Source organism: Cannabis sativa, chromosome 6, assembly GCF_029168945.1.
Source record: "Cannabis sativa cultivar Pink pepper isolate KNU-18-1 chromosome 6, ASM2916894v1, whole genome shotgun sequence".
NCBI lineage: Eukaryota > Viridiplantae > Streptophyta > Magnoliopsida > Rosales > Cannabaceae > Cannabis > Cannabis sativa.
Window position 1 is genome coordinate 64,271,510 of NC_083606.1, and position 25,055 is coordinate 64,296,564.

The window sequence follows — 25,055 nt, forward strand, 5'->3', positions numbered from 1 at the left end:
AGGCTCCTATAAATGATAATCAATCGTTGTGCTATAAGGTTTTGAAAGCAAAATATATGAAAGGGAAGCTATTTTTTAATTGCTCATCCAAGAACTCAGATTCGTGGTTTTGGAAGAACGCTGTGAAAACTAAGAAATTCTTTCAAAAGGAGCCTGTAGACTCATTACGGATGGAAAAGATATGAAGATTTGGGAAGACCCGTGGGATTTGCATGGTCAAAAATTTTTCGCTAAGCCTTCGAATGTTAGACCAGAGGGGTTAGAAAGAGTAGCGAAACTTCTTACAGAGGATGGCAATTGGGATGTTCCTAAGCTTCTATCTCTTTTTGACCGTGAGACCACCACTACTAATATTCTCAAGGGTGGTAAGCCGCGAGGCCGAGGTACGTATAAGTGGATTTGGACTAAAGAACCTAATGGTCTCTTCTCTACTAAGTCTGCCTACCTTCTCCAGGCCTTCAATCACGCTCCTCCTAGCAGTGTGGCTCTCGACTTTGTGGAATAAACTTTAGAACTCCAAAATTCTAGAAAGGACAAGGTCCTTTGGTGGAGTATCCTCTTAAAGGTGTTTCCTGACCGATCCATCCTTGCAAAAAGAATGCAGATTCAGGAGATTCCGTGCCCCCTGTGTGGTCAAGGAGAGGAAACCTTGGAACACCTCTTCCTTTAATTCTGTGACTTTTCCTCCCATCTCTGGCGTGCCTCCCCCTGGGGTGTGATGCCAGTCATGGACTCTAGAGCCCGAATGTGGGATTGGGTCAAATTCCTTTGGAGCATGAGGGATAAAGGGGGGGATACTAATGAGTTGTTCCTGTATGATTCAATTGTAGTGGACACGATTTGGAAGACCTGCAATGATAAGCTTCACAATAACTCGATTTGTAACATTAAGTACTGTATTGACTCTATTTCTATGTGTTACGCAGAGTATGTTTCTTGCTTGCTTCCTTCGTTGATGACGATTGCTTCTCCTTGTTGGTCCCTACCTCTGGTAAACTGGATCAAGATCAATTATGACGTCAAAATTGGTTGTGATTCAATGTGCATGGTGGCAATCTCTAGAGATCACAAGGAGTCGTTTTTGTGGGTGGCTAGGCTTAACTTGTTTGACCCGCTTATTGGAGAAGTTGCGACTTGTTTGTTAGCCTTGGAGTTAGTAGTCCGTCGGAAGCATTCTTTTATCATTGTGGAAAGCGAATCTGGGACATTTATCAATACCTTGAATGGTTCTGTTTCTGTTTGGGGTATAGGTAACTATGTGACTCATTGCATTAAGCTCTGATTAGGTGTAATTTTTCGTTTATTTCAAGAAACTGTAATTTTTTGGCCCATAATGTTGCTAAGTAGGCTTTTACTACTAATGTTACTGGAATGGTTGATTTTTTTTCCATCTCAAGGAACCATTTGTGTAGCGATCAGGAGGTATAACTCGTCTTTTTAGTTTTATTAATATATATCCTTGCATTTTATTCAAAAAGAGTTCAGTTCTGACTGTATTTTGAAACAATATTTGTCTTATTGTAGCATATAAAATATAGAATGTGTCATTGCAACATTTTATACTTGAATTATAGAGCCAGCCTAATTTTATTCAATAGGTCATCTGTTTTCTTATACATGTTTTGATTTAGGCTCCATTTTTTTCATTTTTCAATTACAATTAAGAGATTTTTTGTAGCTAAACCTTTTCAACTATCGTTTTACTTGCACTTAATCCTCTAAGTTTAAATTTTAGTGATAAAACCTTCTAATCTACTAAACTGTTAGCAAATCTAAGGTGTCATCCGGTTAACTGCCAATATAGACTGCTTATATATACACTCTTGTACACGTGGCACATTTATATTAATACTCAAAATACTATTATTTCAAAATTTATTTTAAAATTAAATAAAATGATAAAAAAATAAAAAAAAATATATAAATTTTGAAATATTCTTTTATAATTTTTTAATAATATTAAGTGTACCAATATACACGTCACACGTGTACAAAAGTGTACACATAAGTAGTCTATGTTGGTAGTTAACTGTGAAAATAGATGTCACCTTAAATTTGATAATATTTCAGTAGTTTGGAGGGTTTTACCACTAAAATTTGAGCTTGAAAGGTTAAGTACAAGTAAAATGATAGTTAAGAGGGTTTAGCCGCAAAAAAAATTCTACAATTAATAAGTTAAGCTTTAAATTATATTATATGTTATCTAACAATAGTTCACACGCAATTATATATAAAAATTAAGGATCAGAACTAAGTCGCGCTTTGAGCGGTGTCTAATTTTTGTAATCTTTATATATACACATATGTACTTATAAGGCTCGCTTGGTAGGCCTTATAAGGATCATGTTGTATTAAATAATATATAACACTATGTTTAGATAAAGCAATGTATTGTATTAATTATTATGAAAAAAAAATTAATACAATGTATGTTGTATTATTTAATATATAACAAATGGTCAATATTAGATTATATTTTAATATTTACAAAGAACCTGGATCTAGACCCAAACATGAACCTAGACCCAAACCCAAGATCCAACCTGGACCCGGACTGAACCTTGGACCGGTCCCGGGACAGGACCTGAGACCAAGACTTGGGACTAGGACCTAGGACTGGACCTAGATCTGAGACCCGACCCGCACCATGACTGAACCCAGGACCAAAATCTGGACCCCGAACTTGGACCGAACCAGGGATTGGACACGGAATTGACCCGAACCCAGACCCCGAATCGAAGACCCAGGCATAGATCTTGACTTGGGACTGAACCCGGGACCCGAACCGGACCCAGACCGAACACCAGACCCAGACTCGAACTCGGACCCGGACATAGGACCTGTACCCAAACCCAGACCCGAGACTTGGGACCCAAACTCAGACCCCAAACCCAGACCCGCACCCGAAATCACACCCAAGACCGGACCTGGGACCGGAACCCAGACTCGTTTTGGACCCTGGATCCCGAATCTAAACTGGACCCTAGACCGGGACCCGACCCAAGAATCGGATTGGACCTAGACCCGAACCCGTACCCGACCTGTAGTCAGCTTTAGGATCAAGTTTATTGAAACTATATTATAACTTTACACAACTAATACAAGTCAATAACATAGTATTTTATTAAATAATACTAATACAATACAATATAATCCAACAATAAAATAATACAATATGACGTACCGAACTAGCTCAAAAGTATTTTCTTGTACAAAGCTTTAGACTTTCTTAAACAACTTTTTAAGCGCATCTAATTTATTAAAATTAAACTTTATTCAAATTTAAATTTGAAATATAACAAAATTTTGTAAAAATTTTAATATTAGAAGAGGTTAGCGCACGTGCATTTGCAGGTGCCTAGCTCTCTTTGTTCTATTTTATTTATATTTTGATTAGTTTTTTTTTTTTTTATAAATAATTGTAAAAATTTATATAATTTAATTTTTATATCTTAATTGTAATGGATATTATAAAATATATTTTATCAATATATTAAAGATACAAGAGTAAGGACAAACTCTAAAAGTGTGCATTATAGACTGTTTAAATATCACTTTTTATACATTAAATTATTTTAAATTTTATCAAAATTTTATAGGATATTTTAACTAACTACAACATACACACCACGAAAAAAATGGACTAAAAAGCTCTTCTAATTGTGAAATAGTAGAATGTGCAACGGTGCACCATTTTTAGGAGTGCACTATGAAGGTTTCCTGCGATATATACTACTATTAAATTTCAACCTCTAATCATTTAAAAAAAATATTAAACAAAATTCAAAACTTAGAAAATTTTTAGTACACCCCCCTTAAAGAGTGTTATAGTAGATCTCCTTATCTATTTTAGCATCAATGAGTTTTTTTAGTGCAATAATAGTGAGCGCTCCTTAGAGCATCCCCAAGAAAACACCAAATTTGGTGTTACTGTTGGAATTGTTTTATCAGGATCTATATTTACTAACAAGTATATTTCATTAACATCCTAATATGAATTTCTAAAATAATGTAAATAAACACATATAAAGTTTAAGAAACCTTACATTGATTGCAGCGGAATATAATGACTCCTTCCGTTTAGATCTCTTGCCCTTGATTCCTTTCTGTAGTAGAGTATTATCAAGATCTGAACCTGGATCTCTTTCTCTCCTTCTTGTTGATTGGATTCTTCACAGTGTTACATACTATGATTGAGGACCAACTTGATGTGTGTGAGCACTTACTCAATCACTAATGGCTGAAATTATTTAGTGAAGAAAGGCTATAGGTTTCGAATTGAAGAACAAAGAAGAAGGAAGAGGTCTCATGCATCTAGGTTTTTAGCTTTTGAGGCATTAGTTTGGATGAAGAGACCATAGCCTTCCTTTTATACTATTCTTCAATAGGGTTAGGGTTGAATTATGTAGATTAAAAAAGAATAAAATATTGGGCAAAAATAACCTGTTGGCCATACACTTCAAAGGGCCAATCTATAGTTTTAATTTTGCCACTTTATTTTAACCACTTATTCTTCTTTTCAATAATACCATATTTTCCAATTCAAACCTATAAATGCCAAAACTATTTACTTAATAATTAAAATAATTATTAAATAAAATTGTCATTTATAATATTTATTAATTAGACTCCATAAAGTCTCTCAATTAACAAATAAACCCCAAAACACTATTTCTTCACAATAAAACCATAACATTGTGAAAAATTCATAAACTAGACATAGTCTAATTTTAAAATTATAATTGATTAACTAAAATCAATTAACTGAGTCTTACAAGCAGTTTGTCTCAACTAGTATGGGGACCATGGGCCTATATAACCGAGCTTCCAATAAGCAGATTAAGAATTTACCAAGTAAATTCACTAACTTGTTAATTCCTCATTGCATCCACCATAGACCTTGGAATTTCACTCTCAGTTACATAGAACGCTCTATATGTTCCACGATATAGATACGCTATTAATTATCCATTGTTATAATCCCAATAATCAATGATCCTCTATAGATGATCTACATTGCATAGGGATAGAATTACCGTTATACCCTTTTAATGTATTTTATCCTTAAAACACTTGACCACCTATAAATGATATTTTAGTGAATTAATATAATCACTAAAATGAGATCTCAATCATTTATCTCTATTTAGCAAGCTCGAAGGAAATCATCGTTTCACTTCTAAATACCTATAGAAGCTATAGATTCCATATCTATGTTTAGCGCTCCCACTCAATTGTACTACCGTGTTCCCAAAATGTACGTATCACCCTGACCAAAAAGTAGGCTTAACTAACAAATCAAAGAACACGAATAACACTCTTGAGATCGAACCTAATCATGTTAGGATTAAGATCATTTGATCTAGGATCAACTAGGTGATATTGAATTGAATAGATATTACGTTAAATTTATCATATCTAATCAAAGTTCAATATCGGTCCCATCCAATGTATACTCCATATATCTGGTATTGGTAAACTTTGCCAATACCCTGGAAAGGACATAACACTTATCCAAGGTGTAAGTATACCTATCGCTAATTATCATGCCAGTCTAAATCGAGTGAACTGACAAATCAGGGAATTAAACTTTTGAACATATAATCATGATTATATTCCACTGTGCTGACAATACTATAATCATGAACAAATACATATGTTCTGGACCTAATAGAATTTATAATCATGAAATAAATCATGTGAACCATGCAACATAAAATGATTTCTGATCTTTATTAATTAGTAAATCTGATTATATTGAAATGTGTTTTATTTAGGGCACAAAACCCAACAGTTACACTATCACCAAATTTAGCGTCAAAAAGTATTTCCACTGCAACCACAACACCAAAAATTACACTAAAAAAATATTCTTTATTATTATATTAATTTTTAATAAAATAAAAAAATAATATCATATTAATAAGCAAAAATTACCACAATTATTTTATTTAACTAATAATTTAAATAACCAATTAGATTAAAGATAATAATACTGTAAAATCGGCAAAATTTCATAAATTAAAATATCATATTGCAATAACATAAATATTACATTACTAGAGAACCAACAATACATTCATGATGAAAGAAATTACATTAAATTAAATCAAACCTGAAACACACACTTGTAATTGATTAAATTATATTAGTTTTGTGAGTTACCATATTTGTCCCACAAGTGTTCGATTAATGCATTTCGAAGCTCAATGTGAGCTTCTTTATCTTTAATTTTTCAATGTCTGGCTAAAATTCTTGAAACCGAGCATTATCATCTTCTACCATCTCAACTTCTGGACTTGGCACTTCGACACTCTCTTCAATTGGTGCATTTAGATCACGTTCATCTTATATTATCATATTATCCATAATAATACATGAAGTCATTATATCATGTAAAACTGTTTTATTCCAAAGACGTGTCGATCCAGCAATAATTGCAAATCTAGATTGCAATACTCTAAATGCACGTTTAGCATCTTTTCTACATGCTTCTTGTTTCATTTCAAATAGTTTCTTTTTCGGACCACGTGGATCATGGATAGTTTGAACAAGAGTGGACCATTTTGGATATATACCATCGGCTAATTAAAAACCCATATTGTACTCTTTTCCTTTAATAATATAATTAGCAGGTGGAGCAATACCTTGAGCAAGATTAGTAAAAAGATGGGATGCCTCCAACACATTAATGTCATTATTATATCCTGGTAAGCCAAAAGATGCATGCCATATCCAGAGATCATAGTCAGCTACTGCTTCAAGAATAATAGCCAGGGACCCACTACGACCGGCATCTTGTCCTCCCCAATCAGTTGGACAATTTTTCCATTTCTAATGCATACAATCTAAACTTTCCAACATTTTTAGAAAACCTCGACGTTCACCAATGTGGAGTAGTCTTGCAACATCATAAGTGTTGGGTGATCGGAGATAGTCGACTCCAAACACCTCAACAACAGCACGACAAAATCGCTTCAAGCTTTCTAAAGTTGTAGATTCTCCTATTTTGATGTATTCATAGGTAGCATCTGCCGGCATACCGTATGCTAGCATTCGAAATATAGCTGTTACTTTTTGAAAGCCTGATAACTCGAGTTTTCCAATTCTATCCCTTCGTTGGAGGAAGTAATTGTCATGTCTTTGTATAGCATCCAAAATACCAAGGAACAAAGGACGACCCATTCGAAATCTTCAGCAACATATCAAATCGGTAAATCAAGGATTCTCTGTAAAATAGTCGTTGAAAAGATTACGATCAGCATTTTCCCAGTCACAGTTAATAACTATATGACCAGGAATCAAGTTCCGACGTGAGCTTTGATTTTTTTGGTGTTGAGCGATACAAAAATTATTGTTATAAGTTATTTAACCTACCACTTGCATTTCTATATCATCATAATATTCATCATTTGAAGAAGATGGTGATAAATAAGATGAACTACTAGGATAAGAATTCATATTTTTTTCAAAGTTAAACTGTATATATTTTTGGTGTACCTCATATCATGTATCATATCCATATTTTATAGTGTAAACATTCTTATCTTCTGATTCAAAAATTAAAAGATAAGAAAAATCTCGCGGTTTAATCTTGGCCGCTAAAATTATTTCACCACGATCTCAAGCGTTGCAGTATGTTGTCACATCATATCCTTATCTTCTAATTCCAAAATTAAAAGATAAGAAATCTCACGGTTTAATCTTGGCCGCTGAAATTATTTCACCACGATCTCAACCGTTGTACTGTGTTGTCACATCACATCCTTATCTTCTGATTCCAAAACTAAGAGATAAGAAATCTCGCAATTTAATCTTGACCGCTGAAATTATTTCACCACGATCTCAACTGTTGCAGTGTGTTGTCACATCACATCCTTATCTTCTGATTCCAAAATTAAAAGATAACAAATATTGTGTTTAATCTTGACCGCTAAAATTATTTCACCACGATCTCAACCGTTGCAGTGTCTTGTCACATCACATCCTTATCTTCTAATTCCAAAATTAAAAGATAAGAAATCTCACGGTTTAATCTTGGCTGCTGAAATTATTTCACCACAATCTCAACGGTTGTAGTGTGTTGTACAATCACATCCTTATCTTTTGATTCCAAAATTAAAAGATAAAAAATCTCGCAGTTTAATCTTGGCTGCTGAAATTATTTCACCACGATCTCAACCGTTGTAGTGTGTTGTCACATCACATCCTTATCTTCTGATTCCAAAATTAAAAGATAAGAAATCTCGTGGTTTAATCTTGGCTGCTAAAATTATTTCACCACAATCTCAACCGTTGCAGTGTCTTGTCACATCACATCCTTATCTTCTTATTCCAAAATTAAAAGATAAGAAATCTCACGGTTTAATCTTGGCCGTTGAAATTATTTCACCACGATCTCAACAGTTCCAGTGTATTGTCACATCACATCCTTATCTTCTGATTCTAAAATTAAAAGATAAGAAATCTCGCGATTTAATCTTGGCCTCTAAAATTATTTCACCACGATCTTAATCATTGCAGTGTGTTGTCACATCACATCCTTATCTTCTGATTCCAAAATTAAAAGATAAGAAAAATCTGGTAGTTTAATCTTGGCCGCTGAAATTATTTCACCACGATCTCAACCATTGCAGTGTATTTTCCTTCCTTATATAATCTCACACTTCTCATTCAATTTGATCACATCTATTCAACATATTTTCTAAATAGCTATATTTTCTTTAAAAATGTCTTCCATTCGCGGTTCTTCTTACTCAGTAGAAGAAGATGTGCACTTGTGTCGTGTCTATGTTGACATTTCTCAAGATCCAATCATAGGAAGAAACCAAACAGGTAATAATTTTTGGGCAATAGTTGAATCAGAGTACCACAAAGATAGAAAATTTAGTAATAAACCTCGACCAGTAAGATCTTTGCAAACTCAAATATCTACTTTGAATAGTGAAGTTGCAAAATTAAGGGGATGTATCAACCAAATTGAAAATAAAAATCTAAGTGGTGCTTTAGCAGAAGACAGTGTAAGTGTTTGTTATTATAATTTATTTATTATTAGTATCTTATTTTTCTATTTTTATTGACGTTATTACTTAATTTATATTGCAACAGTTATTCAAGCGAAGATGTGATAAGCCTAAGATAAAAAAGTACGATAAATGCTTTAAATTTGATCATGTGTGGCACACCCTCAAAGGTATTCAAAAGTTTTTCAAATGATGAAAACATCAATGCACCACGTAGATTCCAACACGAAGGTCCTAGTTTCACTTCATCCAAATCATCGTCTCACAATTTTGAGTCTCCTACATCGGCATCCACTGGTATGAATTCATTTGATCTAAACATGAATAATGAGGAAATGAATACTTATCCAACAGAAAGACCATGTGGTGTGAAAAAAGTAAAGGAAAACAATTAGGTAATGACCAATTCAACAAACTAATGGAACAAAATAGAGAATTCATTAAAGTTATTGAAAAGAGTAACAAAAGGCTGATGAAAAAAAAATTATTCACGGATTTGAATTCTATATCCAATCCAGAGTTTTATAAGTACATTCAAAGCAAAAAAAGACGAATTTACAAAGAAATGACACAAACATCCGAAATTGGAGAACAAAGAGAAGGATCTCAATCTGAGGAATCTCAAAATCAGGGATCTAAATAATGGGATCATAATATGAGGGGCCACAATATCGAGCATCTCAATATTTGGGACATGGCGTTGAAGATCATGAAGATCAACGATCTCAAGATCAAGGTGAAAGAGCTGAAAATGACTCACAAGTTTATAGTCCGTATTATGACTATCTCGGTGGATCAAGAAATAGTCTTCCACATTATTGAATTGTTGCATCTCATTTTACTTTGAAGGTTCATATATGTGTTATTACTTTTCCGTTTAATGTGTTTGGTGTATTTAATTTTAATTTTAAATGTATGTTTAAGTTTGTAATATTTTTATTATGTACTATTGACTATGCGACAAAAGAGTCACGCGACAAAAAGTCTTAATTTTATTTTTAGCGTGTCAAATTTTTTTAAATTTTTCAAAATTTTGCAGGATGTATTAAATAACTATAATTTATACGACCATAAAAAAAAGACTAACAAGTCTCCCGAATGCCGAAACAGGTAGGAGTATATCAGTGTGTCACTTTTAAAGAAGTGCATTATTTTCGGCGTATTAAATTTTTCTAAATTTTTCAAAATTTTACAAGATGTATTAAATAATTATAATATACCCTACTATATAAAAAATAGACTAAAAATGCATGTCGGGTGCCAAAATAAATAAGAGTAGATTCGTACATCACTTTTGAAAATGTGCATTGTAAAATTTTCTAAAAAATAATTCATGATTTTACAAATACAATAATATAAATATATATATAAATATTAACTAAATTATATATATAAAAAAAACTATGTCGTGACAATAGTGCACGGCATAGACCACAAAATACTGCAAGAAATGCAACGTCCTTGGAAGACATATACACGACATATAGCATATATGTAGTCTCCTTGGAGCTGCTCTAGTAGATGAGCTAAAGTAGCTCAATCTTCAAATTATAAAGAAAAAGCTATAATTTTGAACTTTCATCAAGTGAGCTAGCTATTATGCATATTTTTAGCTCGATGAATAATGCTTGGCTAAATATAGAGATTACTATTTATTAAGCTAAAAATATTTTATTATTGTTATTTAATTTTTTTTACATATGTGTGTTGTATTATTATATTTTTTTTATATAAAATAAATAAAATATATTAATAAGATATAATATTTAAATCTTGTAAAGAAAAATTAAAAAAGGTGATATATGGTGTAATGTAAAAGTGTGATGTAAAATAAAGAAAGTAAAATTTTAGTGATGTATTTTAAACAATAAAATAGAAAAATTGATGGAAGTGCTATGTCAACATGTGGTGGCTGGTGTCAACTCTATTTATAAATTTATTTATTTATTTAAAAATGGGTTAATTATTTAATTAACTCATTTAAAAGTATTTAATTAATTACGCACATAAAATGTCACATGAGCAAAAGATGATGATGACGGCATCACATTTTTTTAGAGAAATGCTAAAAAATATTATTGGTGCTTAGTACCCTCTTAGATATCATATTGCTATTGGTGTAATTAAGAGTCTTATATAATTTAATATAATAGTTTTTAGGGAATATCGCTAGCGAATCGTTGGTTGCAACCTCTAAAAACTGTTAGGCACTACCATTCTTTAATGTAGAACATTGTTATTTGTCACTAGTAGTATCTATCACTTTTTAAACGTCTTACTTTACAATAAATTAGTAATATTTTTAAAAAAATATTATAATAAATTATATGAAACATAATATTTTATTATAAGATATTAACACGTAATAAATAAGATACACCACTCATTTCTCTTTAATGTATTATATGATTGAGATAAACAATGTGGATAAAAATTTTAAAAAAATCGAATAAATGAAAAGGGCTAAGTAGTCCAAAAGAAAGAAAGAAAAAAAATATAAGAATTGTAAACAAAGATATAAATATAAATAAATAATAAGAGTGTGAATTATTATGTAAGAATGTAATTATCTATAAATATTAATACTATAAGATAATTGTAAAATTATCTACAAAGTTTTAATATGTTGACTTTTTAAATAAATAATTGATGACATAAGAGATAGTGGTAAAAGTATAGGTGTAAATAGAGATATATTTGTCTTTAAAAATAACACAATATTAAATTAAAAGCTATATTTATTTTTACAAACATCATCCCATTAAAAGATTTTTGTAATAGTAAGATAAAATTATATCTTTACAAACATCACTCCTATTAAAAGATTTTTACAATAGTGAGATAAGATAAAAATTATAATAATAAAGACAAAATAAATTATTTATCATAAAATTAAATAATAAAGATAAAATAGTCCAAATTTAATATAGATACTATTTGTTAGGCTATTTTTAGCATATATTTTAGATCGATTTTATGTGCGTTTTTCACTGTGTTGGGATAGAATTATGCTTGTTTTCTATGTTTTCAGGTTATTTGGAATAATAGAGGTCTCGGGATGCAAAAATATTCCAATAAAAGACGAGTTGAGCCAAGAAAAACACCATTTTGAAGAAGTATGCATATCTGGCCGCAGCTAGATACAGCTTGGCCGCAGCTAGATCACGAAGCAGATAGGCAGGATTTTGAGGCTACAGTCGCCGCGGTGAGATACACCCTCGCCGCGGCCATATGAAAGTTACAGAATGGGATTTTTGAGCATCGATCTGGCCGCGGCGAGCGTCCGTACGGTCAGGGGTATTTTTGTCCGACGAACCCTAAAAATTAGATATAAATAGAAAACTGCTATTGGAAGTCAGGGGAGGCGATTTGGAACCCTAAAACACAGCAGAAAGAGGCAAGAAGAGCAGAGAAAATAAAAGTGAAGATCCAGAGTCATTCCACCAACAGTTTCTTTCTCTATTCCTTTTCAATTTATCTATGCTGAATATTGTTATAGGAATGGTTATGGATTTATTTCTGAACTAAATTTTCCATTTAGGGAGGATGATGAATGTTGTTTAATGTTTTTGCCTAGTTAATGCATAATTGCCATTCCTCCATTCTAGTTTGTGAAATTATCTTTATTTGTGTTTAATTTCATGTATAAGCTTGATTACCTTCTGCATGTTGTATGATCTCAATTCAAAATCTGAAAAAAGTGAGAATTGAGAATGCTAAAATTGGATCATCGACGTTCTATGTGAAACGAGAGTATTCACATGACTTATGTGACAAGTAGATTATTGCTTAATGCTGATTTCATGTTAGTTTAATTAAGAGATTAATTAGAGAACATGTGATTTAGAACTTAGAAGATCTGAAAAGAGCTAGGTTAATTTATAATCTGTCATTCTGTAAAGACTGCTTAGTTTAATTTAGAAATTAGCAGTTAATCATGTTTAATTATGAAAATTATTTATAGCTATTTAAATAATTATTTATACTGTTATTATTGAATTCTGAAATGCATTTTATGTCATTTAGTAGTTTTCATAAGTTTGCATTTCCGATGCTCGGTAACATGGAACTCAGTGTTTGGCTCAGTAAAATCACAACTTAGTATGTTAGTAGATTGGGACGATTTATTAGACATTGGGAATGTCGGGAATGGCCGTGAATTTAGAAATTTCCAAAATACCCCTTTAGTGCTCTTTATGTAGTTTTAATCTAGTTTTGAGGCTTGTAAGTGAGCTTTAGCCAAGTTTGAGTCTGAACTCAAAGCTTGGAGCTCACATGGTGATTTTCAATTCTGTGCTTTCTGGGCTGTATTGTTGCTTTAGAAATGTTATTTGGGTCATTTAGAACAGGTCTGGATGTTTTGGTATTGTTTGGATTGGTTTTGAGCATTGTGTGAATTTTTGAAAATTTACTGGGAGGAACCGGAATTCCGGTTGTGCGTTCGGAATTCCGGATGGGTTTTGAAAATTTCCAGAACCGGAATTCCGGTTGGACAACCGGTCTGCCGGTTGGGTGATTTTCAGAAACCCTAGATTTCCTCGTTTTTATGTTATTTGGGGTATTGCCATGCTTTTTATCGATAGGGAAACTTTTAGTTCCTAATTTAAGTCCCCGGGAAGTGATTTAGCGTATCACTTATAGTGTTGTGATTTTTATGGTTTAGGAGCCTATAATCCGCCGCGCAGTTAGTTCCAGTCAGGTTGACCGGCACACCTGAATTCGGAATTGAGGTAAGATTAGTATAACAGTATGCATATATAGATTACATGTTTAGCGTGCATGTTAGGAAGCCTGTTAGATTACATTAGATATGTATGTTGGCTTCGAACCATCCGACTGTGTCACATCGGTACAGGCTAGAGTATGACTAGCAGCTAAAGTATGACCAGTTTGACCGAGTATAGGCTGACACTGTATCACATCGGCACAGGCTAGAGTATGACTAGCAGCTGGAGTATGACTAGTGTGCCGAGTATAGGCTGATACTTAGGTTTGTGGTTCCGTACTATTTGATGTATCACATCGGTATAGGCTAGAGTATGACTAGCAGCTGGAGTATGACCAGTTCGACCGAGTATAGGCTGATACTGTAACACATCGGTACAGGCTAGAGTATGACTAGGAGCTGGAGTATGACCAGTTCGACCGAGTATAGGCTGTTACTTGTCAATAGTACTGTCCCTATGAACGTTCAAGACTCAGTATCGTGTTGGACACGGCAGTTAGGGTTATGGTCGACTCACAGTGCTATGTTTACGTGTAGGTAAGGGCAAGGCTAAGGCTGATGGACCGTGAGAGCGAGCCGGTGAAGATTGTACATGTTGGGGCGGTTAGGCCTGGAGCGTACGATCATCAGGACAACAAGGCTATTTTTGTAATTAGTCGCTAGGCGACAAATATTTTGTATAGACAGTAAACTTTTGTTAATGGTTTTGTAATCGGGATCCCGAGTATTTTGTATAAATATTTTATAAGTTTAATTAAAAAGCAAAAATTTTAATTAATCACGTTTTCCATAAAACCTCGTTGATTAGCAATGAGCTGCACAGTATGTTTAAAAATCACGTAATACGCCTATGCTAGTTACGGTGTTACAATTTGGTATCAGAGCCGCCAGGTTGTCTTCTGAAGATCGTCACGACATGTACAATCATCATCAGCAGTTAGCTCGTTCTACGGTTCAGTAAGCTTTTATTGCTTTAGTCGCTTATTATTTATTTTAAATTAAGAAAAGCCTGATAGGAAGCATGTTAGTAGCCTGATAGTAGAATAGGCGCATGTTTCGTTTTTAATTTCCAAATTAAGCGGCATTAATAAGCTCTCCTTGAACATGACCTGATATGCCAACTCTTGGTTTCTCAGGCGGTTCCGACTAGATGGACGCCAGGCGGACTACCAGGAGCCAGGGCAATTCAGTAGGGTCGAATCAGAGAAAGGGAGCTCAGTTTCCCCCGCAAGCTAGGGGCCGAGGTAGAGGTCCCTGGGGCAGGGCTCGTGGTCGGGGTGATGAGAACCCGCCACAGGCTGCCCAGGCTGCCCAAGCCGATCAGGGAGCCCAGAATTGGGAAGTTAGGTTTGCTGAAATGCAAGCCAGAATTGAAGAGCAAGATCTAGAAATTCAGAGATTGAGGAAGCAGGGGGCTCCTGCAGTGCCTGTGCCGGAAGTTCCAGTGGCACCCGCCCCTGCTGCTCAGGCCGAATTGGTAGTAGCGGCTAACAGAATGGAACCTTTGTATGAAAGGTTTCGGAAGCAAGCACCTCCGGTCTTTCTGGGAGGTCCAGATGTGATGAGGGTCGAACAGTGGCTAACGGTGATCACTAGAATTCTGAATTTTATGGGTGTCACCGGGAATGACAGAGTGGTGTGTGCCACCTTCCAGTTCCAGGAAGACGCTCTTGTCTGGTGGGATATGGTGTCTCAGATCCATGACGTCACCACCATGACCTGGGAAAGGTTCCAGGAACTCTTCAACGCCAAGTATTATAACGAGGGGGTCAGAAGCGCCAAGAGGAAAGAGTTCACCCACCTAACCCAGCGGGAGAATATGAGCGTGACAGAGTATACTACTCAGTTCGACCGGTTGGCGAGGTTAGCCTCGGGAATAGTGCCAACTGACTTCAGCAAAAAGGAGAAGTATCTTGATGGGTTAAATGTGAAGATTAAACACGACTTGATGATCACCACTGATGACAAGACCACCTATGCTGAGATGGTGGAGAAGGCACTGCGAGCTGAGGGTGCAATTGGATGTATGTCGGAGTCAGCTAGTACTCCAGCGAGTGGCGGGACTCCTACCCCTCCTGCATCAGGCTTTAGCAGGGGGAGTAGTGGTTCGGCCATGGACCAGAAGAGGAGAACATCCACTGCATCCGGTGGCTCGAGTCAAAACAAGAGTTTCCGGGGGAACCAGAGTAGAGGTAGCCGTCATAGTGGTGCAGAGACCCGGTTTTCTTATCCTGAGTGCCCTAGCTGCAAAAGGCACCATCAGAGTGAGTGCAAGGGTCCGGGATGCTTTCATTGTGGCATGCCCGGACACTTCAAGAGGGATTGTCCCCAGCTTCGATCAGAGGCACCGAGAGCTCCAGCGAGACCCACTTCAGCTAGGGTGTTCGCCATCACTCATGCTGATTTAGATGCCAGCCCTTCAGTTGTAACAGGTCAGCTTTCGGTTAATAACTCGTATTACTCAGTGCTGTTTGATTCTGGGGCTACACATTCTTATGTGGCAGCCAGAATCTTTAGTAAATTGGATAGACCGTATGATAGATATGAATCAGGGTTTGGAACCCTATTACCTGGCGGAGAGTTAGTTATCTCCAAAAGGTGGATTAGGTCTATGCCGATCAGAATAGATGGTAGAGAGTGGGTCTCGCTGGATAGATGCCGATCAGAATAGACCGTATGATAGATATGAATCAGGGTTTGGAACCCTATTATTTTAGGAATGGATTTCCTATCGAAATATTCGGCTAGTATTGATTGCAAGAGGAAGACGGTGATCTTCCAACCAGAAAGTGATGAACCATTTGTGTTTGTTGGTTCAGTTCGAGGATCTCGGATCCCGATGATTTCGGCCTTGTCAGCTACAGAATTACTGCATGGTGGATGCTTAGGGTTTCTGGCCGTGGTGATGGACACCACACGGCCAGATACCATTCGGCCAGAGGATATCAGAGTGGTTCGGGAATTTCTCGATCTTTTTCCCGAAGAACTTCCAGGGTTACCACCTCAGTGGGAGATTGACTTCATAATAGATTTGGCACCAGGGGTGGAACCGGTTTCCAAAGCCCCGTATAGGATGGCTCCAGCTGAACTTAAGGAGTTAAAGATTCAGCTCCAGGGGTTGCTTGACATCGGGTTTATTCGGCCTAGTGTGTCACCCTCGGGAGCCCCGGTTTTATTCGTCAAGAAGAAAGATGGAACTATGAGGATGTGCATCGATTACAGAGAATTGAACAAGCTAACAGTGAAGAATAAATATCCATTACCTAGGATCGATGATCTGTTCGATCAGCTTCAGGGGAAGACGGTCTTTTCTAAGATTGATCTCCGCTCAGGTTATCATCAGTTGAAAATCCGAGAGGAGGACATTCCGAAGACGGCTTTCCGTACTAGGTATGGACATTATGAATTTCTGGTTATGCCGTTTGGACTAACCAATGCTCCTGTAGCATTTATGGATTTGAGGAATAGAGTATTCAAGGATTTCCTCGATATCTGTGTGATTGTGTTTATCGACGACATCCTCGTGTACTCTCAGTCAGAAGAGGAGCATGAGTTACATCTTCAGATGGTATTGCAACGGCTTCGGGAACACAAGCTTTATGCCAAGTTCAAGAAATGTGTATTCTGGCTATATCAGGTGTCCTTCTTAGGGCACATTGTTAGTAAAGATGGGATCAAGGTGGATCCCAGGAAGATCGAATCCGTCAGGGATTGGCCGAGACCGAAGACAGTGACAAAGATTAGAAGCTTCTTGGGCTTAGCTGGGTACTATCGTAGGTTCGTGGAAGGGTTTTTAAAAATTTCAACACCCTTGACCGAGCTTACAAAGAAGAATCAACGGTTTGTCTGGTCAGACAAGTGCGAAGCTAGTTTTCAGGAGCTAAAACAAAGATTTATTACCGCTCCAGTGCTAGCTTTGCCTTCAGACAACGAGAAATTCGTAGTTTATTGCGATGCATCCAGACAGGGTCTGGGGTGTGTGCTGATGAAAGCCGATCGGGTCATCGCTTATGCCTCCCGTCAGTTAAAGGATTATGAACAGCGATACCCGACTCATGATCTAGAGTTGGCCGCGGTGGTTTTTGCATTGAAGATCTGGCGGCATTACCTTTATGGAGAAAGGTGTGAAATCTATACCGACCATAAAAGTCTCAACTATTTCTTTACTCAGAAAGATTTGAACATGAGACAGAGGCGTTGGTTGGAATTAGTGAAAGATTACGACTGTGAGATTCTCTATCACCCTGGGAAGGCCAATGTAGTGGCCGATGCCCTGAGCAGGAAGGGTCCCGGGCAGGTAGCTAGCATGGTTCAAATCTCACCTCAGCTAGCAGAGGATATGGTTAGATCCAGCATTGAGTTTATGGTAGGTCAGCTTCACAACTTGACGCTGCAATCAGATCTGTTGGAAAGAATTAAAGCCGCTCAGATGACTGATCCAGAGTTAGTGAAGATCAGAGATGAGGTTTTGGCTAGTCAAGCCAAGGATTTCTCAGCGTCAGACAACGGAATGCTTCTGTATAAAGCTAGGGTTTGTGTTCCGAGTAGTGTGGAATTCAGGGATGAGATCTTTGAGGAGGCTCATTGTAACGCCCTAATGCTAAGGCACGCTACAGTGCTTTTTCAATTATTGTGCAATCTTTGCTAATCAAAGAAATTTCTCGAAAAACGTGTCAAATTAAAACTTTTGCATTAAATACTAAACTTTGTAATATAATAAAATATTTACAAGTGTCGGGATCCCGTTTTAAACTTTGTAAAATTTACTTTTTAAACTATACATTCCAAAATACACATATTTATAGGTCGCACAACGACTTTCAAAATACAACTCCCAGATGTCCCAAGACCGAACACTCCAGGTCGCGCCACTTGACATGTACAATCTCACCCGAGCTCAGGTTCATTCATGTTCAGCCTTCGCCTTTCCTTTACCTACACAAGGAAGCAGAAACTGTGAGTCAACAGACTCAGTAAGAAATGCATATAACATATCATATAATTTCCGACCTATAAATAGGCGCCATACACCTATTTACAGAGCTTAACAGATGAGTATGAACGTTCAACACTAGGGTACAACCACTATACCACATACACATCGTACCTCACTGTACGAGTGTTGGTAGGGTTTATTCCGTACCCTAAGTACCACTGAGTGATATACCACACACCTTAGCACCTTCCCATGCCCGTGTTGGTATCACTGTATCGTACTCACAACAACAATACTCACTGTACCAATGCACTCTGTAACATATTCATACAAGTGTTCGTAGTGCGAAACATAATCTAAGCATGCATATACAAACACATATACATACATTCAGATAATCACATCACATATTATATTCAGTTCTTACCTGCTTTCCGAATTCAAGTGTGCTGGCCCACTTGAACGGAATTCTCGTGCTAGATGGATGCCCTAATCACATTTTGAGACGGGGTAAGTCACATGATAAAAACCCTAATCCCGAGAAACCCAAAACCAAAACCCTAGGTTCTGTTATACTCTTAATGGGTTATTCTAACTCTGGAAATGGGGAAACACCCAACCGAGGCATCGAAATGGCAAAAATTGAGAAAATGAAAGGCCTGGGGAACCCTGCCAAAACCGGCTAGCCGGTTTTTGTGGCACTGCAAACCGGCTAGCCGGTTTGCACCAGTATTCCCCAAACTTTTCATTTGTTGCTCAATCTTCCACCAATTGCCATGAAACCTTCCAGAGCACCTATTCAATGCATAAACAATAAAATCCAGGCAGTATTTCACAGAATAAAACAACAAATCTCCACTTGCCATTAAAGCTTAAAGCTTTGAACTCTAAACTTAAATTTGCATAAAACCATCAATACCAATTAAAACCAACAGCTAGGACTTAGAATCAACTCAACAAGACCCTAAAATTCGAACCCTAGGCAATTCAAACCTTAACAACTCCTATTACTCCAAAACACCATTTCAACCTAACTTTAAAAGCTTGAAAATCAATAACCAATAGTCTAGGGCTTTACCTCACTAGCAATAGCTTGAATCCTTGCTGAAAAATCCAAAGAAATCCTAGCCCCTTCCCCTTGTTCTTGCTGCCTTCGAAGAGAGAGAGAAGAGAAGAAAGAGTTCTTCAATTTTGATGTTTTTCTTTTAATTCCCAAAATGAGATAAATGAGTTAACCAAGCTAATTATTTGCTGAAATAAAACGCTAGGTGTCACTTCTTAAGGCTGCCACCTATCTTTCACCAAAGGAAAAAGACTAAAATGCCCTCCTATTTACAACTTAGATATTCCACCAAACTAGGGGTAAAATGGTCAAATCCCATACCCCGCTCAAACTCGATAATTTATTTTCTCTAAAATATTTCCCACTATGAAATAAGGTTCTAAACTTACCCATGTGATCAATCTAGCCATCCATCGCATTTTCTGTTGTCGCCTAGAGTTTAATACCCCTAGAGTTTAATAAAATCTCCGGAATTGAGAAATTATAACTTTAATATTTATTTCTAAATATTGGGGTCCACAATTAAATTAATTCACAAATAATAATAAAATAATAAAATTAGTGCTAATTGCCTTTACTAATCAAAAATTACTAGAGCGGTCATTACACTCATTCTACCCCTTATTCTCTGCATCCCGGCACCACTAAGATGTACCAAGATCTTAAACCGTACTTCTGGTGGAGCGGTATGAAGAAGAATTTGGTAGAATTCGTATCGAGATGCCTCACTTGTCAGCAGATTAAGGCTGAACATCAGAGACCAGCAGGGTTGTTGCAGCCTCTAACCCTACCTGAATGGAAGTGGGAAGATATCACGATGGATTTTGTGGTCGGGTTACCTAGAACCACGGGCTTGTTTGATTCCATCTGGGTAGTGGTGGATCGATTCACGAAATCTGCTCATTTTCTGCCTGTTAGAACAACATTTACAGTGGATCAGTTGGCAGAATTGTATGTTAGAGAGATTGTAAGACTTCACGGGGTACCGAAGTCTATAGTTTCGGATAGGGATCCGAAGTTCACCTCCAAGTTTTGGCAGAGTTTGCAACGAGCAATGGGTACAAAACTGAAATTTAGTACAGCATTCCATCCTCAGACAGATGGTCAGTCCGAAAGGACAATTCAGATATTGGAGGACATGTTACGAGCCTGTGTTATGGATTTCGAAGGCTCTTGGAATAAATATCTACCGTTGATAGAATTTTCTTACAACAACAGTTATCAGAGTACGATAGGGATGGCTCCCTATGAACTGTTATACGGGAGGAAATGTAGATCTCCTATCCACTGGGATGAGACAGGGGAGAGGAAATACTTAGGTCCGGAGTCAGTACAGCGGACCAATGAGGCAATAGAGAAAATAAAAGCGAGAATGCTTGCCTCGCAGAGTAGACAGAAAAGTTATGCAGATCCGAGACCCAGAGATGTTGAGTTCCAAGTAGGGGACCATGTGTTTTTACAAAGTCTCCAATGAAGGGGATCAAACGTTTCGGGAAAAGAGGCAAGTTATGCCCTAGATTTACAGGACCTTTTGAGATTCTTGAGAAGATAGGTCAAGTGGCATACCGGTTAGCATTGCCTCCAGCTTTATCAGCAGTTCACAACGTATTCCATGTCTCGATGTTGAGAAAATACGTTTCAGATCCCTCTCATATACTCAGTTATGAGAGCCTAGAAGCTAACGACGGATATGTCATACGAAGAACAGCCAGTGCAGATCCTGGATAGAAAGGATAAAGTCCTTCGGAATAAGACCATTGCATTGGTCAAAGTTCTCTGGAGAAACAGCAAGGAGGAGGAAGCCACCTGGGAGCTAGAGTCAGATATGAGAGCTCAATATTCAGAGTTATTCAGGTTAGATTTCGGGGACGAAATCCTTTTAAGGGGGGAATAGTTGTAAAGACCGCTTAGTTTAATTTGGAAATTAGCAGTTAATCATGTTTAATTATGCAAGTTATTTATAGCTATTTAAATAATTATTTATACTGTTATTATTGAATTCTGAAATGCATTTTATGTCATTTAGTAGTTTTCATAAGTTTGCATTTCCTGTGCTCGGTAACATGGAACTCGGTGTTTGGCTCAGTAAAATCACAACTTAGTATGTTAGTAGATTGGGACGGTTTATTAGACATTGGGAATGTCGGGAATGGCCGGGAATTTAGAAATTTCCAAAATACCCCTTTAGTGCTCTTTCTGTAGTTTTAATCTAGTTTTGAGGCTTGTAAGTGAGCTTTAGCCAAGTTTGAGTTTGAACTCAAAGCTTGGAGCTCACATGGTGATTTTCAATTTTGTACTTTCTAGGTTGCATTGTTGCTTTAGAAATGTTATTTGGGTCATTTAGAACAGGTCTGGATGTTTTGGTATTGTTTGGATTGGTTTTGAGCATTGTGTGAATTTTTTAAAATTTCCTGCGAGGAACCGGAATTCCGGTTGTGCATCCGGAATTCCGGATGGGTTTTGAAAATTTCCAGAACCGGAATTCCGGTTGGACAACCGGTCTGCCGGTTGGGTGATTTTCAGAAACCCTAGATTTCCTCGTTTTTATGTTATTTGGGGTATTGCCATGCTTTTTATCGATAGGGAAACTTTTAGTTCCTAGTTTAAGTCCCCGGGAAGTGATTTAGCGTATCACTTATAGTGTTGTGATTTTTATGGTTTAGGAGCCTGTAATCCGCCGCACAGTTAGTTCCAGTCAGGTTGACCGGCACACCTGAATTCGGAATTTAGGTAAGATTAGTATAACAATATGCATATATAGATTACATGTTTAGCGTGCATGTTAGGAAGCCTGTTAGATTACATTAGATATGTATGTTGGCTTCAAACTATCCGACTGTGTCACATCGGTACAGGCTGGAGTATGACTAGCAGCTGGAGTATGACCAGTTTGACCGAGTATAGGCTGACACTGTATCACATCGGCACAGGCTAGAGTATGACTAGCAGCTGGAGTATGACCAGTGTGACGAGTATAGGCTGATACTTAGGTTGGCGGTTCTGTACTATTTGACGTATCACATCGGTACAGGCTAGAGTATGACTAGCAGCTGGAGTATGACCAGTTCGACCGAGTATAGACTGATACTGTAACACATCGGTACAGGCTAGAGTATGACTAGCAGCTGGAGTATGACCAGTTCGACCGAGTATAGGTTGTTACTTGTCAATAGTACCGTCCCTATGAACGTTCAGGACTCAGTATCGTGTTGGACACGGCAGTTAGGGTTATGGTCAGGGGTATGGGCGTCTGATCATGACCGGGATTTATGTATGTTTATTATTATGCTTTTCTTACTGAGTCTGTCGACTCACAGTGCTATGTTTACGTGTAGGTAAGGGCAAGGCTAAGGCTGATGGACCGTGAGAGCGAGCCGGTGAAGATTGTATATGTCGGGGCAGTTAGGCCTAGAGCGTACGATCATCGGGACAGCAAGGCTATTTTTGTAATTAGTCGCTAGGCGACAAGTATTTTGTATAGACAGTAAACTTTTGTAAATGGTTTTGTAATCGGGATCCCGAGTATTTTGTATAAATATTTTATAAGTTTAATTAAAAAGCAAAAAATTTAATTAATCACGTTTTCCATAAACCTCGTTGATTTTCAACGAGCTGCACAGTATGTTTAAAAATCACGTAATACGCATATGCTAGTTAGGGTGTTACACATTCACTTAAAGAATGGGATAGCAATTAGGCATTAACAATTGGGTAAACAACAACAGGATTCTCCTCCCTATTATCTCATCTTGCTAAACTTTCAATTGTGTTATTTAAGTTTTCTAAATTACTTTCATTATTTTTAAATCATAAATACTTTTGATTTGCCAAATAGAATTATAAGTATAGTTTAGTAGTAATTAATCTAATTTCCTGTGGTTCGACTTTACTTGCGTTAGTATACTACTTGATTGCGTGCACTTGCGTAGTAATTAATAATTTTCGCAACACTATTAAAACACTTTTAATATGGGAAGAAATCATGTAACTTATGATTCGTTTTTATACTTAAATAATGTTGAAAAAAATAAAATTTTCTTTCACACAATTTTTTTTATTAATTTTTCAAATATCTTTCTACAATTATTTTTATTTATTTTTTTTTTTGTTTTTTTGAATGATAATAATTGATCTTTCTACAATTATTGAAGGAAGTACCCACCAAAAGCTTATGATGCTTTTGCAGATGCATTTAATGTGTTTGGTATATTTTTCAAAAAAATTCAGACCTCTTTATTGTGGTGCATAATATTTTTCAATTTTAAAAGTACTTTTTTAGATGTCTATAAAAAACTTATTCCCTCTAAAGAAATACTATACAAAGTTTATATTGCTACAACTTATTATTAGTGTTATAGAAATAATATTTGTGATTAGTTAATGATATTTTATAAAAATTATTATATTATTAAATTATATGAGATTTAATATTTAGTTGTCTAATAATTATAATATAATATATAATATTGTAGAAGATATTAAATACTACAAATATTTTTTAGTATTTATTTTTATATTATTTTTTTTGGATGTTTTCTATAACAATACTTGTAAAATATTAATTCTTTTTGTAGTGATTAGAGTTGGAAATTCAATCTAATTTAACATTTTTCTCTTAATTCGATCAAATCTAATTAGTAACTAGATCTACAAAATTATTATTCGATCCAATCTAACTAGACATCAAAATCTAATAATCAGAAATTGGATTATATTAATTTTTCAATTAGATATTTAATTACACTCTTAATTTTTAATATCAACTTAAAAACGAAGAAAAATACATGTAAACTAAATAGCACCTTTTATTTTAGTTTAATACTCTATAAATTTATTTTCTTTACAAGTTTAATGCAACTATAAATTTAAAATAAGTAAAATAACACTACCAATAATAAAATAAAACAAAACATTATAAAAAAAAACAACCAACATTACAAATTCAACCTAAAAAAAACGAACATCAAATATTAATATAACCAAATTATATATTTTTTACTTTTTAATATTTTTTATTATACATAAATAAATATAGATAATCTTTTACTGTATATATTAAATGTAATTAGATTGAATTAATTTTTAATTAGATTCTAAAATTAATATCCAATAGATCTAATTTAATTAGAAAATTTAACTTTTAATATTAAATCTAATTTGATTATAATTGAATAGCTAATTTTTAATAAATAAATTAGATTGGAATGGTTTCTATCTACATAATGACCATGATATTGGCATTGATGGTTGCCTCAGCCTGTCAGTGTGTATGTGCCCACACGTACATAATTTAACATTTTATAGCTT

The 25,055-nt window shown here is 35.7% G+C and overlaps 1 protein-coding gene and 1 pseudogene across 1 annotated transcript; one reads left to right on the plus strand and one right to left on the minus strand.

Annotated features, from left to right (window-relative positions):
* Positions 1-6,246: 6,246 nt before the first annotated feature.
* On the minus strand, positions 6,247-8,631 carry LOC115695400 (uncharacterized; annotated as a pseudogene).
* A 98-nt stretch (positions 8,632-8,729) lies between these two features.
* On the plus strand, positions 8,730-9,418 carry LOC115695401 (uncharacterized). The gene is made up of 3 exons (XM_030622465.1): positions 8,730-9,020; positions 9,109-9,146; positions 9,241-9,418. The coding sequence occupies exons 1-3, from the start codon at positions 8,730-8,732 to the stop codon at positions 9,416-9,418; spliced, it is 507 nt and encodes a 168-aa protein (XP_030478325.1).
* The last annotated feature ends 15,637 nt before the right edge of the window (positions 9,419-25,055 follow it).